The sequence below is a fragment of the Ahaetulla prasina genome, chromosome 1, assembly GCF_028640845.1.
Source record: "Ahaetulla prasina isolate Xishuangbanna chromosome 1, ASM2864084v1, whole genome shotgun sequence".
Classification (NCBI taxonomy): Eukaryota; Metazoa; Chordata; class Lepidosauria; order Squamata; family Colubridae; genus Ahaetulla; species Ahaetulla prasina.
In genome coordinates this window covers 63470547-63486449 of record NC_080539.1, presented here as the reverse complement: position 1 = coordinate 63486449, position 15903 = coordinate 63470547, and the positions used below count along the sequence as shown (strand labels likewise).

Here is a 15903-nt window from a genome sequence, read left to right as displayed (position 1 = left end):
ATTCGTCTCCTCTCGCCCTGTGGAAAGAGGACAGTAAAGCTGTCGCGAAGTGCAACAACTTTTTTTTTTTTTGCGCCGAGCCCGAAGAGAGAGAAGCACGAGACAGCCAGGTTCCCGCCCGAACCTTCGTAGAGCCCGGGTAAAGCGAGCGACTCGCGCACGTCCCCGCCTCCTCCCTCCAGTCAGGCAAAAACTAGAGGACTCCGTCTCCTCCCCCACAATGCACCGCGACAGGCAGCCTTTGAAAAAGCGGCGCGGCTCCTTCAAGATGGCGGAGTTGGATCAGCTGCCTGACGAGAGTGAGTAGCGATCTCTGCCCCTCACTCTGCCCCGCCGCCGGCCCTTCCTGCTCACCCACTCCCGAAATAGTGGCTCTAGCTCCCGGACGTTTCGTCCGCTCCCTCTTTCCCGAGTCACAGTCCCGCTCTCCTCCGCCGGCGCTTGCTACTTCTTTTGTTGCTCCTGCTGTTGTAGTAGTAGGAGCCGGAGCTGCGCGGGGCCGGCGTCACAATCTCCTCTCTCGGTGCCTGGCCCAGCTCTGATGGCCTCGCCTCCCCTCGACTTTTGGAAGGGGGCTGCGGGGTGGGCGGGGGGAGAGGCCAACCGAGCAGGGCCGGAAGCCGCTATTATATAAGCTGCCCTTCTCCTGGTGGGACTGAACCGCACCCCGAACCCCGAGACTCGGAGCAGGCCGGAGGCAAGGAAGAACGCACGCTTTTTCAAATCGGCCAGAGAAGCCTTGTGTGTAGGGCAGCGAGTGGCATTACGCCTCTCCGGGGTAGGCAGGAAGGGCGAGTACAGCTTCACGCCATAAAAATAAAGTAAGGGTGATATTTGTCTTGCTGTGAGCATCCTTCCAGTCGTTGTCATGACGTTAACCTCCTGTGTGCTTGGAGAGATTTGTCTGTTTGACTTTTACTCTTGAGAAGTGCACTGGTTCCTGGGAAACTGTTTTTAAATTGTATTAAGTACGGTTTTAGGTCTAACTCTTCTCTTGTATATGCCAAAACGATAATTTGTTTTCTGAGGTTTTCGCGGGTGTTTGTATGTAGGTCTTTGGTTATTCGGGTTTTCTCCCGCGTAAAATTGGAAGTGTCTTGGCGAAGTTTCGACGAAGTCTCATTCGTCATCTTCAGGCTTCAGCTTTGTGCTTCTGGGAACAATGCTCCTCACATTGCTCCCAGAAGCATGAAGCTGAAGCCTGAAGATGACGAATGAGACTTCGTCGAAACGTCGCCAAGACACTTCCAATTTTACGCGGGAGAAAACCCAAATAACCAAAGACCTACAAAACGATAATGTTTATAGAAGTGGTTAAACATTTTAATGGTCTGTAAATAGAAAAGCAAGTCTTGCCTAACCATCCTGTTTTGATGGTTGGCTACATCCTATATATTTAAACAATTTGTGTATTGTATCTGGGAAATTATGCTACTGTTGTTGTGCTACTGTCGTTGTGAGTGGCCCCAACTGTATGGTGGCCCCATCTGTATGGTGAAATTAATAGGCTGGCAAAATTACTGGAAGCAAAATCAAATGTTTTTAAACTGAGAATGGAAGGCACACCTCTCTGAAAGTATTGATTGAACAATTGGGGTAGAGCAGCAACTAACAAATATCAAATCTGAAGAACTAATTTTGTTTCATAGAGAATCCTGAGAGTCAACAGTCAGAGTTTGTTGGAAGTCATTTCCTTGGAATTAAATGACAATTGGGACTTGAATGTATGGCATACTTCTTCCTTACATAAATATAAATCCACATCACTTCATGCTTTTTATATTCAGCACTGTAATTTGAGAAGATTGAATTTGTCATTACTAGTATTGCAGAAGAATTTCTGATCCCCTGCAAATCACTTCAATATATATTGATCCATACCTCATATAGGATAGATATACAGTACTATTTGAACCACCAATGAAGTGGAAAGAAAATTGTTCATTTAAGGATACCTTTTTCTAAAAGTTTGAGAGTTACTACCGGTATAGAAACAATTTGGTAAACATGTTTGGCTTGTTTGTAAATATGTATGATGTAGATATATAAATAAAAGGAACCATTAATTTTAATGATAAAAGATAATATCAAATATTCCTGTCTATATTTTGCAATACTGAATTTGATAAAGATGTGTGGATCATATATTCATGTTGCGCAGTGAATATTGAAATAAGGCCAGTGATGAAAGACATGAAATGACATAAAAGACATCATAAGATAAAATCTTAATGGATAAACTTCATATTGATTTAAAATAATAATGTAATATTACAAGCATTCTTATTTTATAATATGGAAGAAATCAAATTATAGATTTCATTCTTCAATCTAATGTGAAGAATTCCAGGTTTCAAAGGTTCTTTGAATCTGGAACTATCTAGATTGGAATTATAGGTTATGTAATAAGGGAGAAGAAAATTTCACTCTGGGGAGTGAACTTTTGCTTGGGGATTTCAGATTATCACCTTGTGTGGCATATATATGATAGCTGGACAAGAGACAAGGCATATAAACACACTTCAGAACTTAATATTCTTTACTATATGACAAATTAGTAGTATATGGCATTGTCAGTAATTTTGAATGTTAAATTGATAGTCAGAAATGTTTGGCATTCAAAATACAGTGTAAGAAAATGTCAAATGCTAGGTAATTTTTCTGTTATCTTATAAGTAACTGAAAGAATGTGTAAATTATATATTCAGAAAATGTGTTTATAAATATTCTATACAAAATTGCAAATTAAGTCATTGGTACTTTTTTATTTCTGTGTACCTTTCAGCTAACTAATCCATCGATAAATGTGTGCCACGAGGATGAATTAACATGGATAAAAAAATACTAAATTATTTATGCTTCCCATGTCATTTGCCTTTGCTTTTACTGTTTAAGCCAAAAGCTGAGTGCATGTCTATCACATTTTGTTGTATGATCTATTAGAAAAGCTCTTCTATATGGGAAATAAATAAGGTTTAATTTTATTCACCTCTAAATTATTGTAATCTCATGCCTTTCCAAGTATACCACTTAAGGTGCACAACCTTAGGTTTCTGTAAATATTGCTGGAGTTTAACTTGCATAAGCTCCAGACAATATTGTTAGATCATCTGGATGCTGACAGCCAGAATCTAATATCTGGTTAGAAAAGCCTGTTTCTGATGTGTTTGATTTAATTCTCTCAAATGCTGGATGTCAAAACTACTTGGGTTTTCTAGTTCAGAAGTTTAATTTGTAGGCTGGGATTCATGTGATTATATATTTCTTATACAAGAGGTCACAGCTGTGGAAAACTAGATGTTAGAATCTACTTAAGTTCTACATCTGGCTGTAAACACTTGATTCTCAAAGGACAGGAATTTAGATTAATATTGAGGAATTTCTGATTCTAAAAACCAAGCCTTTTTTAGCCATCACCTGCATAAATACATGCCAATATACTGAGAAGACAGTTTAAATTAACATACATATAATTAAAATTCATTTTTAGAAAATTAGATAATTCTCCAACAGTCTACTACCTAAATTCCCCAATTGAAGCTAAAATCATAAACTTATTTACAAGGAAGTCAAATTGAAGTACGTTGGATGCCAGAATAGGACTGCAAAGCATAATACATTATAGATTGTATAGATATGTTTATTATTTTTTATTGCTGAGTAAATAAGCCTTATGATTAGCCAATCTAGTTTAGAAAACCTGCATTGCTTTATGATACAGAGAAACAGCTTATTAGTTTAATACAACAATGTATGAATTGGTGATTATAAAATAGAAAAAACATAATACATTGGTGATATCAAAATCATTTTGCAATATGAATATAATTAGGTTTTTAATTTTCTCTATAGAACATTTTGTTAAGATGTCATGAAGGAATAATTTTAGGCTTAGCATTATAATTGTCCATGTTTGTAAGCTTCTGGGATGATTCTGATAGAATACTGCACTAGATAGGACAGTGGCTTGATTCAAGCTAATATTTTTCTTTACAATTTATTCAGCTGCATAGTGAATGCCTTTTTCAGCTAAAATACTGTTGGTGAAGATATAATCCATCATCAAAGGAGAATTATTGAAAAATAAATATAGACATGTTAAAATAAAATTTAAAAGCATGTTCATAGTTTCCCCTTCTTAAAGAAAAACCTGATCTGATGCATAAATATATTAACTCAATAATTGCAGGTTATATTATTTCATCTTGAAGTATTTCAGTTCCTTAATGTAAAATATAAGCTATCTGTAGGATTCACTATTTCAGTGTAACCTACACACTCAAATAATATAGCAGTATTATTGTAAAACTAAAGAGAGACTAAAGTACCTTCTGTAATGTTGATTAAAGAATATACATTGTTAATCGCCATTGAAAGTTTCCTTTGTGGGTATCCTTTGTTATATCTTGTATGAAATTGCAATAAATGTTTTGTATGAATGTATGACTTTGATTCTGATTTGCAAGGAAGTAAAATTTATGGTATGACCATTTGAATGTAACCAGTTTATTATAAATTGAGAAATAAGCAGTAGGTGCTGAAATGAGCAAGCACAAAGCCCTCTAGCACAGGTGTCAAACTCGATCACGTCATGTGATGTATCACAACATTTTTTGCCTTTGCAGAACTGGGATGGGCATGGCCTGCACATGACACACCCAGGCTGCGGGCCGCCACTTAGACAGGCCTGCCCTATAGCATCAAACGCTGATTTAATATACATTAATTTATACTACTATGTTTTACATTTTAATTTTGTTTTGAGTATTATAGCTATAATCTCTAATACATGCTTTTTTGCAACATAAAAATATTTTTTATAAAAAAATCCTTATGCAAAACTGTAGATTTCCAGTTATATTTTCTTGTATGAGTTTGTAAAAAAATTGAAATCAGTTTACATCTATAAAGTAGATATGGCTTAAATACTTCCTTTTTAACACAAAAGTATGAAGTCAAAATATTAATAGTGGAGTACAGAAAAGTGGAACAGCAAAACTAACATTTCATCCTTAATCTTGCTGTGCCATGCTGACTAAGCAGAAGGTGTTTAAGTTGGAATAAATGGATGAATTAGCAATGTGAACTTCAGTGCTAGCCTAGTTGAAAGGCTTGGATTGGATCCATCTGGAATAATATAATGTCTTTGAACTTGTTATCAACTTATGGATTTAAAGACTGAGCTCTTAAGTCTGTCAGATGTAAATGCAGCGAGGCTAATAACATTGTTAGAAATAATATGACTTTATTGAGTTTTGTTATTTGTTTCAGGTTCATCAGCAAAAGCCTTGGTTAGTTTGAAAGGTAGGACAACCAGATTATTTCTTCATATATAGTATTCATAAAGGTTAAATCTTACAAAAATTCTTGTTTAAGGAGTATTATGTTATGATTGAATTTATACATTGCGCAAGCTGCAGAATTTTTAATCATAGTTTGTTGAACAAGACACAGTAGCTTTGTTCACATAACATCAATCATAAAACTATAATTTGCAAGTGAAGTGCCTGGGTTTATGCATCATAGTGAGCCCAAAGCAAGTCATGATTTAAGTTGTATGAACTTGTTGTATGTTACCTACTCATTTGTGGCAACACTTGGTTAACTTCATACAAAGCAAGATTGGGCCCAATTAGTACTTGGATGAGAGAGCTGTAGGATAAACATGCATAAAATGACTATATATAAATATGGAGTCAAGTGATTATATTTATGGAATCAAGCTCAACTCAAAAGGTTTAACTTCAGATTACATCAGATCAGCTAGAATGTATCTACAGGGGATGGCATTTTTGGAAAAATTTAGTATGTGCATTTGTGTGTGTGTATAAGCAGGTGTGTGTATATAAGCATATGTATAATTAGATTTATTATGCTGTATTCAACTTTATTTTATTTTTGTATATGCTACTTTGTTAAATATCCAGCAATCAAGCAGACAAGTACCCAGGAGTTCTATGAAAACAGCCAATAAGCAATAAAGCAAGGCAAATAAATTAATGAGTGAAAGAAACAAAGATTGTTAATACACAAAATGTTCCAGAATGAAAATTTTAATTATGCAAGAAATAAAAATATGAAATATGTATTTATTCTACAATACATTTCTAGATAGTTTTCCTTTATAGAACTAGGAATGTGAACATCAGGAAGATAAATAAATTGAGAAGTTCCAATTTTACTTTCATAGGCATGAAATGGGAAATTTGGGGTCTATTTAAATAACATCAAAATTAGTTTTTATTTTAATATTGTATCTAAGAAGTTTGAAATTTTAATTCAATATTTTTTAATATTCTGCATTAAAGATCAAATGTAGCATTTTAAACTCTACTTTAAAAAGTACTGTAGTTCATCATTTTCAAATGAAAACTATATTTTTCCCCTAAAATGCTCAGAATTTCCTGTCAGATTGGAAAGAGAAAACATTTTCACACACACACACTACTCTGTTCCTTTTGGGGGTAAGCAATATTTTGCCAAGTCCTAAAAAAGTAAGCCAAAGAAACGCAAGGCATGAGGTAAGAAAAGAAAAATCCTCCAGCTGATTTTCTGGCTCTTCTTCTTTCTCATGACCCATTAAGTCATATTTAGTATATTTTATGAGCCATTCCTTTTGTTCTATTTGATCAAACCATCTCAGCGTGCTGATTGCTCACTTTTGCATTCAATCCACTATTCATTCTTAATACTATTTAGTATCTTAAATATTTCATTCTCATTGCATTCAACTTTTATATTTCTTCTAGCATACCAAATTCCTATATAATAAAGTACACAGCTAAAATACATAGCTGTTTTCATTGCTTTCAACAAACATTTATTCTTTGCAACAGACTATATACTACTTGCAACCATTCTACCCACATTTATATATTGTAAAAAATTTCCATCCTTGTTTCACAAAAGCAAAATACATAATCTTACATTGTTTTCAACATTTATGTAAAACATTTATATAAAAAATACTCTTTCTCTCTACCATGGCTTTTGATAAATTATAAAAATTATATGACTATAATTGATACGTTGCATCATACAAACTAATACTGCTACAGAGTGTGGAAAGCACTATGAAGTGGTATTTAAATCTAAGTACTATTGCTATCAATCATTTGGGTTCTTGACCAACAATACAGCATTATCTGGCTATAAAACTACATGTGCATTCACATCCCAGATAAATACATTTCTAATTTCAATACAAATATTCCATATACATTCATAATTACATTAAGCATGAGTAATGAGACATCCCCTCCTTACCCCATCCAATGTTGAGCCATTTATTAAGCATTCAGTTCTCACATGAACTCTACTTCTATCATAAACATTCTTGGTACATTCAGTAATTAATATTCAAGTCCATATTCACACAAAAATTCAAAGTTATTAATTTTATTATACACTTCCTATGATTCAACAAGTATATAATAAGTATTGTATATGTGTTTAATGATCTGAGGAAGAAGAAATCAAGTCTGTACATCTGCCAAACAGAAAGCAACCGTGCACTTCCCAGATTCTGTTCATTATCATCTAACATTCTCTTTCAATCAGAATTCTGCTGAAACTTCCCAGATACATTTAATTTAAATAGTCCATCTACAGTACCGGTAGTCCTTGACTTGGTTGACCGTTCAAAACTACAGTGGCACTGAAAAAGTGACTTATGACCATTTTTCACCCTTACAACAGCTGCAGCATCCCCATGGTCACATGATCAAAATTCAGCCTCTTGGCAACTGACTCCTATTTATGACAGTTGCAGTGTTCCAGGTTCATATGACAGCCTTTTGCAACCTTCTGACAAAGTCAATGGGGAAACCAGATTCACTTAACAACCGTGTTACTAACTTAACAACTGCAGTGATTCACTTAACAATTGTGGCAAGAAAGGTCATAAAATGGGGCAAGACTCAGTTAACAAATGTTTCACTTAACAACAGAAATTTTGGGCTCTGTATAGGACTACCAGTACAGTATTTTTATTCATTCTTACTACCTTTCTCTTTCTATAGGAAACAGTAACTGCATTCTATCAATTGTCATGCACAGATGCAGTCTTCACAATTCAATTAAACAATTCACACAGGCACTTCTTAAGCATCTAAATTTATTTCTCTAGTACATCATCAACACCTAGCTTTACCATATTCAACACTCCTACACATGTTCACCATTACTTCTTTGTCATTTTTTTCTTCAACACTAACATTTATAGCATTTGTTTAAATTCCATTCTTCAATATGTCGCTATTATTCCCTTACAAATGTTTAAAATACACAGAGCAGCATTCCTCATTTCAGTTTCATCCTACACCATTTCATCATTTTATGGAGTGCTGGAGACTCCTTATTTGCCTCTGTTCATGCAATTCCAAAACAACTTTTTATTTCCATCAAAATTACTTTGCACTTTTTTTGCCTCTTTCGTTCTTAATAATTTCTTGCTATCTATAACCATGGTACTTTTTTTTGCAGTTTAATATACTTTCTTTCTCAATATACAATGAATATAGAAAGTCTACATACCCATTAAAATGCCAAGTTTTTGAGGTGCACAAAAATCAAGATAATTCACATCAGTACCCTATTCCACACACAGCATTTCTTGCTAATAAGTTCTAACTTTGTGAATTAAAATCAATATTTATACAAAGTTGATGCCAACTTGCAGCAGTTTCTGATGGTGGGGGGCTCAAATAGTGAAGATGATGGTTGCAATGCAACAATCAAAATCTTACCCTTTTGTGCATGTATGCAACATTGATACACATACAAAAGACATAGAGTTTCTATTGCCACAATTACATCTTGCTTTACTTTCCACACACATGCACACACCCTGCAGATGCCACTGCCAATTTTGTCAGGGAGTATTAGCAAATTTGTTCCTGATGAATCATTGTGCAGCAAATACTAATCCCCCTTCCCTTTATGGGGGAGGGGAGATGTAATTTAATCTGAAAATAAAAATGAGGTATAAGCATACAAATATAATTGATTGGGTTTAAGAGCAAAGAAAGCTGAAAAATTGCTTCTGAAAATATACTCCTCGGGTTGAAATGAAATCATATAACTTGAAATTAATTTGATGTAAATTCCCAGAATAAGAATGTAATTGACATTTCACATTTTAATATTAATATGTATAATTTGTAAAAGGAATTATATTTAATATATACAACTTATTTATTACAGAGGGAAGTTTATCCAATACATGGAATGAAAAATTCAGTTCTTTGCAGAAAACACCCATTTGGAAAGGCAAAAATGCAGGAGCTACTGTAGAAATGGTAAGAAGCAACTTTTATCTTTATAGGTTGATTTAATATATTTTTGTCTATCGTTTTTCCAAAACACTGTATTCTTGTCTGATCTAGTCTACAAAGCTAGTTAAGCTAGTTAAAAAAATTCTTTCTTTCCTTTTGCTTTCCATTGTAACATATGAAGGGTACAAATTATATTTGCTTGATTTATAAATCTGGAAATTTAACATTTTTTATGAAAACAAAAAGAAAAATCCCATGCACACTTTTTTAAAAGTGTCTTGCTTCTAAGTACCAGGAGACATTTACCAACAAGGTTTGTTGTAGTCATTCTTCTAATTTGTGAAATTCCATCAGGAAACAAGCCATAAGGGTGACAGATTCTGAAGTTAATATAACTCTCCAAGTCTACCTGTTAAGGTTATCATGAACAATAGTTTCTTTGCCCTTTTTTGCTTTGTTTTTGTGTCTTCAGTGTTGATTCCTGACAACTGCTGGACAAGTCTCTTCAATTTTCTTAGCAAGATTTCAGAAGTGGTTTGTCATTGTCTGCTTCCGAGAGCAAGTGACTTACCCAAGGTCACCCCACTGACTTTGTGCCTAAAGTGGGACTAGGCCTCACAGTCTCCAAATTTCTAAGCTGAATGGTACTTTAACCATTACAGCAAACTGATTTTGTTTTGAGGTAGAAGTTAATTATACAGGACCTCAAACCCTACCCTCAAAACGACGCTATAGAGCACTGCACACCAGAACAACTAGACACAAGAACAGTTTTTTCCCGAAGGCCATCACTCTGCTAAACAAATAATTCCATCAACACTGTCAAACTATTTACTGAATCTGCACTACTATTAATCTTCTCATAGTTCCCATCACCAATCTCTTTCCACTTATGACTGTATGACTGTAACTTGTTGCTGGCAATCCTTATGATTTTTATTGATATACTGACCATCAATTGTGTTGTAAATGTTGTACCTTGATGAATGTATCTTTTCTTTTATGTACACTGAGAGCATATGCACCAAGACAAATTCCTTGTGTGTCCAATCACACTTTGCCAATAAAATTCTATTCTATTCTATTCTATTCTATTCTATTCTATTCTATTCTATTCTATTAAGTCAATCTAATTTTCATACACAAGAGAAAATTCTATGGAGAACTGTGTTGGAAGAATTTTCCCTCCTTGTCCATGGGTGGAATTCAATGCTGATCATGGAAATTTGACTGTGATGCTTCCATTGTAACGAAGTTAGGCGTTAATGTCTAACTAATCAGCATCCCTTTTTTCATTCCTATTTCAGCTACAAAGAAATAGCAAATTGTTTAGATTTTTCACATAGTAGCAATTTGTTTTGCCTAACCTGAATTAAATATGGTTTATTGTGTTGCAACATTTTCCATCACACTATGTTGCCATCCCACATTGCCATTCGAGATTAACAGCCTTCCATTTGATGAGAACAGATTATTCAGCATTAAATCTAAAAAATATTATGAGTGGGATTCAAATAGTTTATATTGCATAGATGGAACTGCAGCTACCCTACTTAATTCCCTTCTATTGCTATCCATGGTCTACTAGAGAAATTACTATTCTCTCAAATGGAAATAGCATGAGCCCAGGGCTTCTCATTAGACATTGATATCAATTATGCATCCAACACAATAGACTCTTAGGTATCTGTCTCAAGACTAATAATGCTCCTTGATCCTAGAACATTTCCTTCTGGATAATTCCTTTATTGGTGTAATGTCAGATAGACAGATGAGCTTACTTCTTCTTACCAGCACTATTTGAAGCTTGATTCCCAAAGAGATACCTTTGGAGAAGCTGTTCTTTTCAATAGCCTCCTGCAAGCCCTAAGAAGCTTTTTACTGATTTACGTGACCATCATTAGAAAACTGGTAACATGTATTTGTAATTAGATCTCTGAATGATCATCAGTGAATTCACACATCCTGTCGACTTTTCTCCTTTGATCTCAAGTTTTTTACATCAAGTTAGAGAAGTCTGTTCTAGATTTCAATATAGATAAGGATTTTTTCTCCTAAAAAATTATAATGAGCTTGCTGTACTGCAAGAACTGGTACTGGGAAACCTTACAGTCTGCAAATCAAATTGTTATTTGGTTGTATTTTTTGGCTGCAGCCTTTCAGAAATTCCAAACGAACTCGTTCCTTTTGTGAAGAAGATGAAAGACAAATTAATACAAGATCACCAAAAAGAAATCAGAGAGTTGGAATGGTCCCACAGGTATTCTTATATATGAAGCTATTCATATATAAGTAGGTTGTTTATTAACAAGTTTGTTATACATAGAGCATACTTATATTAAAAGCTAGGAACATCACTTTTTGCCTGTAAAAATGGAATTTGCTGGTTCTGCCTGTTACTCATTCCTTCCATTAAAAGTATGTTCTAAAGTAATGGTGGTGAACCTTGACATCATTGAGTGTCAAAATTTTGGAAAATGCTTAATTTGACTCTGCTGACATGTCACACACACACTCACGCTAAACAAAAGAGAAATAATTCCTTACATGTTGATTTTTAATAAAAAAAAACCTAGTCTAATTGTATATGATCCCCAGGATCTGCAGCACACCTCTTACCCTCAAGCAATGTTCTCTTTCTCTTGACAGGTCCCTATGACCCATCAGCCACAGGCAGCTCCAGGTCTCGCAAGGCCTTCATTCTTGAAATGGCTTTGGAGAATGCTCTTTTGCAATCTGTAGCCTCCAAAAACAATGCAAAAGCATTCCTTGTTCTCACTCAATCTTTGGAGGCTGTGTGGTTTCTGGAGGCTGTGCAAGAGCATTCTTTTGAAGCCTCAGTAGCTTTGAAAAATTGTGTGAGAATGGAACATGTTGTCAAATGTTGGTGAATAACTATGTTACCCAAAATGGTGTGACATGTCACCTTTGACACACATGACATCGGTTCAACTTCCCTGTTCTAAGAGGATGATACTCATTCCAAAACAAGGGCATAGAGAAATTGGAAGATGTGCTTTTGACTTTCCTTTCCTGCTTGTGCCATCATTATATAGCAATCTTCAATGGATAAATGAGCCTGTCCTTTTGTGGAAGTTACTAATTGGAGCTAACACTGTATTGAGGTGTTTAAAATTTTGTAAAAAAGCTATAAATTTGCAGATTATGGTATTCTAAATGATAGATAAAATCCAAAACGTGTAAGTCCCTATTATAATATTTCACTTTAAATGCATAAATGTCATATATTAATAAACCTCTATCTTTGTTACTTAGAAATTTACTGTAACAGTACCAACACCAGACAAAAAGGCGTCACAAAAGATTGGTTTGCGGCTACGTAATTTACTCAAACTTCCTAAGGCCCACAAATGGTGTATATATGAATGGTTCTATTCAAATATAGATAAGTATGTATGACTTTTCATCTATTACTTTAAATCAGTTTATTATTATTAAGCTTGTTGTTTATTTTTACCTGGCTATATTCCTCTAAAAAATTAACTAATGCCAATACAGCAAAATCTTTTTAACTGTATTTAACACTGTTAAAACAACATTGCTGGTAAACTTTAAATATTATCAAAATTAAAAAATTAAGATAAAACTCTATCAAATTCAATTTCTGATGACTTCATAGTCATACTTATGTCTTTTTCTTTACAGCAATCTAGAAATATTTTTTCCAAATCTGCAGGACATAGTTTTGGCTTCTCAATCTAGCTGAATCTCTAGTATTATAGAGACTCTATTGTAAAGTTCAGATCATATCTGTTTAGCTTCATAGCGTAAACAATTACATATTGTACTTTGACATGATTTCCAACAGATAACAGCATGTATTGGGTATAGTATCTAGTACACACACACACTGATATAGGATGGGGAGGGAGAGAGAATGAGAATATAAGCATATGGTATATAGGGAAATTATAGTAAAATATCTTAATGTTATTTTTGTATCTAATTATGAGTGCTAATTATAAATTAAAGCTGATAGATATTTACATTAAATTGATAACTCTTCATTCCTCACAGATTTAGGAATCAATGTTTACTTTTAAGTGACACTTAATTTACATTGTTATCTTCAATGTATGTATATAGAAGTCTTATGTAAATACAAATAAATTTGCCTTAACATATTATTACATAATTCCTGAAAACATTCATGCCTATAGTGACAGAATATCACTTGTTTTTAATAGGCCATTGTTTGAAGGAGATAACGACTTTTGTGTTTGCCTGAAAGAATCTTTTCCAAATCTGAAAACAAGGAAATTAACCAGAGTGGAATGGGGAAAATTAGACGATTAATGGAAAACCACGAAGGTAAAACCTTACTGTGTTTTGAAAAATTAGGTCTTTTAAGCTATATTGTATGTGTGGTTGGGGACAAGTGCTGAATAGTTTTTAAAATACAGATTATGTTTTGTAAATACAGTCGAGAATGAAAAAAAATGACACTTTGTCTTGTCAAAAAACTGTTAGATGCAGTTTTTGTATCTAATAGAAAATGATATAATTTACAGCTATGTAAACCAGTTCTACAAAGTTGGGTAATAAATTTTAAAGATTGGCCCATTGTGTCTTAAATTTAAATCATATATTTGTTTCCTTATCACAAAGTAACATTTACAGTGCATTTCCTACCACAATCCCCTAGTTTCTCTGGGGCATTAAAAATTATGCAGGTGAAAAATGCAATTCCTGATTAACACAATAACAAGCTTTCCTGCTTTGATTTTCCATAATGGCAGTCATTTATTATTTGATATCAAAGTACTTTGAGAATCAAAATAAAGAACTCCTTCAATTTGGTCTGTTTTTAACCCTTCATCTTCTCAAAATTACTTAGTATGAGCGTGCTGTATTTTGGACTAGGTATCATTAACTTGCTGATGATACCAGCTCTGTCATATAGAATACTTGAGTTGCAATCATATGTACATATACATAAGAATATATCTCACTGAAGGCAGTAGGTAGTAAAGAAAATGTTTTTGCAAATAAACTTTCAGTGCAAAAATTGATTTGTTAATTGCTGAAATGAAAACCTGGTTTTTGTAGCCTGTAAATAGTTCTTTAGAAGTGAGCAGCATGCAGCTGACTTCATCCTGTGCTATAGTCATAAGAATAAAATTACAGAAAAATCTAGAGAGCAACATGTTGCCTAGGTACCACTGTACCTCAGATTGCCGGGTGTGAATCCCTCTTTGTGAGATGGGGCCATAGGTGTCAGATGGGTTTGCTGATCACGTACCTGGCTCCTTGCTGCGTGTCAGCTGCCCTGCCCGAGCTCCTGGAGGTGCTGGCTGGAGTGGCAGTTGAGACCCCCAGACTTTTAGTCATGGGGGATTTTAACTTGCCATCTTCCGGCTCGTCATCAACGGCAGCTCGGGAGTTCATGGCTTCCATGACGGCCTTGGACCTGACCCAAGTAGTTGATGGCCCTACTCACATCGGGGGTGGCACTCTGGACCTGGTTTTTGTCTCTGGTCAGTGGTTGAGAGATCTGGACTTAAAGGAAATAGTCATTGAACCTTTGTCATGGTCAGATCACTCTCTTCTTCGCCTGGACTTTCTGACCGCCATTCACCACCGCAGGGAGGAGCCGATCGTTGGTTCCGTCCCAGGCGCCTGATGGACCGGAGGGTTCGGACGGAGCTTGGGCCATTTCCTGGCGGTCTGGCTCACGGCTCGGCTGAGGAACTTGTTGCGGCCTGGGAGCGGGCGCGGCGGGGCCTTAGACCGTGTCGTGCCTTTGCGACCTCTGACCCGGCGCAGGTCCCAACCGGCTCCTTGGTTCTCCGAGGAGTTGAGAGGATGAAGCGCGGAGAAGGCGCCTAGAGAGTTCTTGGAGGTCTAGCCGTTCGAGGCTGATCGGACACTAGTGAAGTCCTATACTAGGGCTTACCTAGTGGCAATGAGGAAGCGGCGTAGCTCGCCTCCTCCCTCATTGCATCGGCAGATAACCGCCCAGCCGCCCTGTTTGGGTGACTCGCTCCCTCTTACATCAGGGGCGGGATGACCCGTTGCAGGGGCGTGCTGAGGAGTTTAACGGTTATCTATACGATAAAATCGTTCAGCTTGGAGGCCTAGACCAAGATTGCAGTGGCGTGGGTGAGGCGGCTGAGGGTGGTCTTGGGGACATTTTATGGGATGAGTTTTGACCCTGTCGCTCCGAGGACATGGACAGGTTGCTGGGGAGGTTGAATGCCACCACATGTTTACTGGACCCGTGCCCCTCCTGGCTGGTACTGGCCACTCAGGAGGTGACACGAGGCTGGCTCAGGCTATTACGAGCGCTTCCTTGGTGGAGGGAGTCTTCCCGACCGCCTTGAAAGAGGCGGTGGTGAGACCCCTCCTCAAGAAGCCTTCCCTGGACCCGGCTGTTTTAGGTAATTATCGTCCGGTCTCCAACCTTCCCTTCGCGGCGAAGGTTGTAGAGAGTATGGTGGCATATCAGTTTCCCTTGCACCTGGATGAAACTGTCTATCTAGACCCGTTCCAGTCTGGCTTCCGGCCCGGTTACAGCACTGAGTCGGCTTTGGTCGCGTTGGTGGATGATCTCTGGAGGGCCAGGGATAGAGGATGCTCCTCTGCCCTGGTCCTATTAGACCTCTCA

The 15903-nt window shown here is 36.3% G+C and overlaps 1 protein-coding gene across 1 annotated transcript in view; it reads left to right on the top strand.

Moving 5' to 3' along the window:
* The first annotated feature begins 201 nt into the window (after positions 1-201).
* Positions 202-15903, top strand: part of LIN9 (lin-9 DREAM MuvB core complex component) — a 30161-nt gene continuing 14459 nt past the window's right edge. The window contains exons 1-5 of the mRNA XM_058154551.1: positions 202-299; positions 5272-5304; positions 9205-9299; positions 11431-11535; positions 12552-12685. Coding sequence (XP_058010534.1) covers positions 221-299; positions 5272-5304; positions 9205-9299; positions 11431-11535; positions 12552-12685 — 446 coding nt within the window. The 5' untranslated portion in view covers positions 202-220. The remainder of the gene's footprint in view (positions 300-5271; positions 5305-9204; positions 9300-11430; positions 11536-12551; positions 12686-15903) is intronic.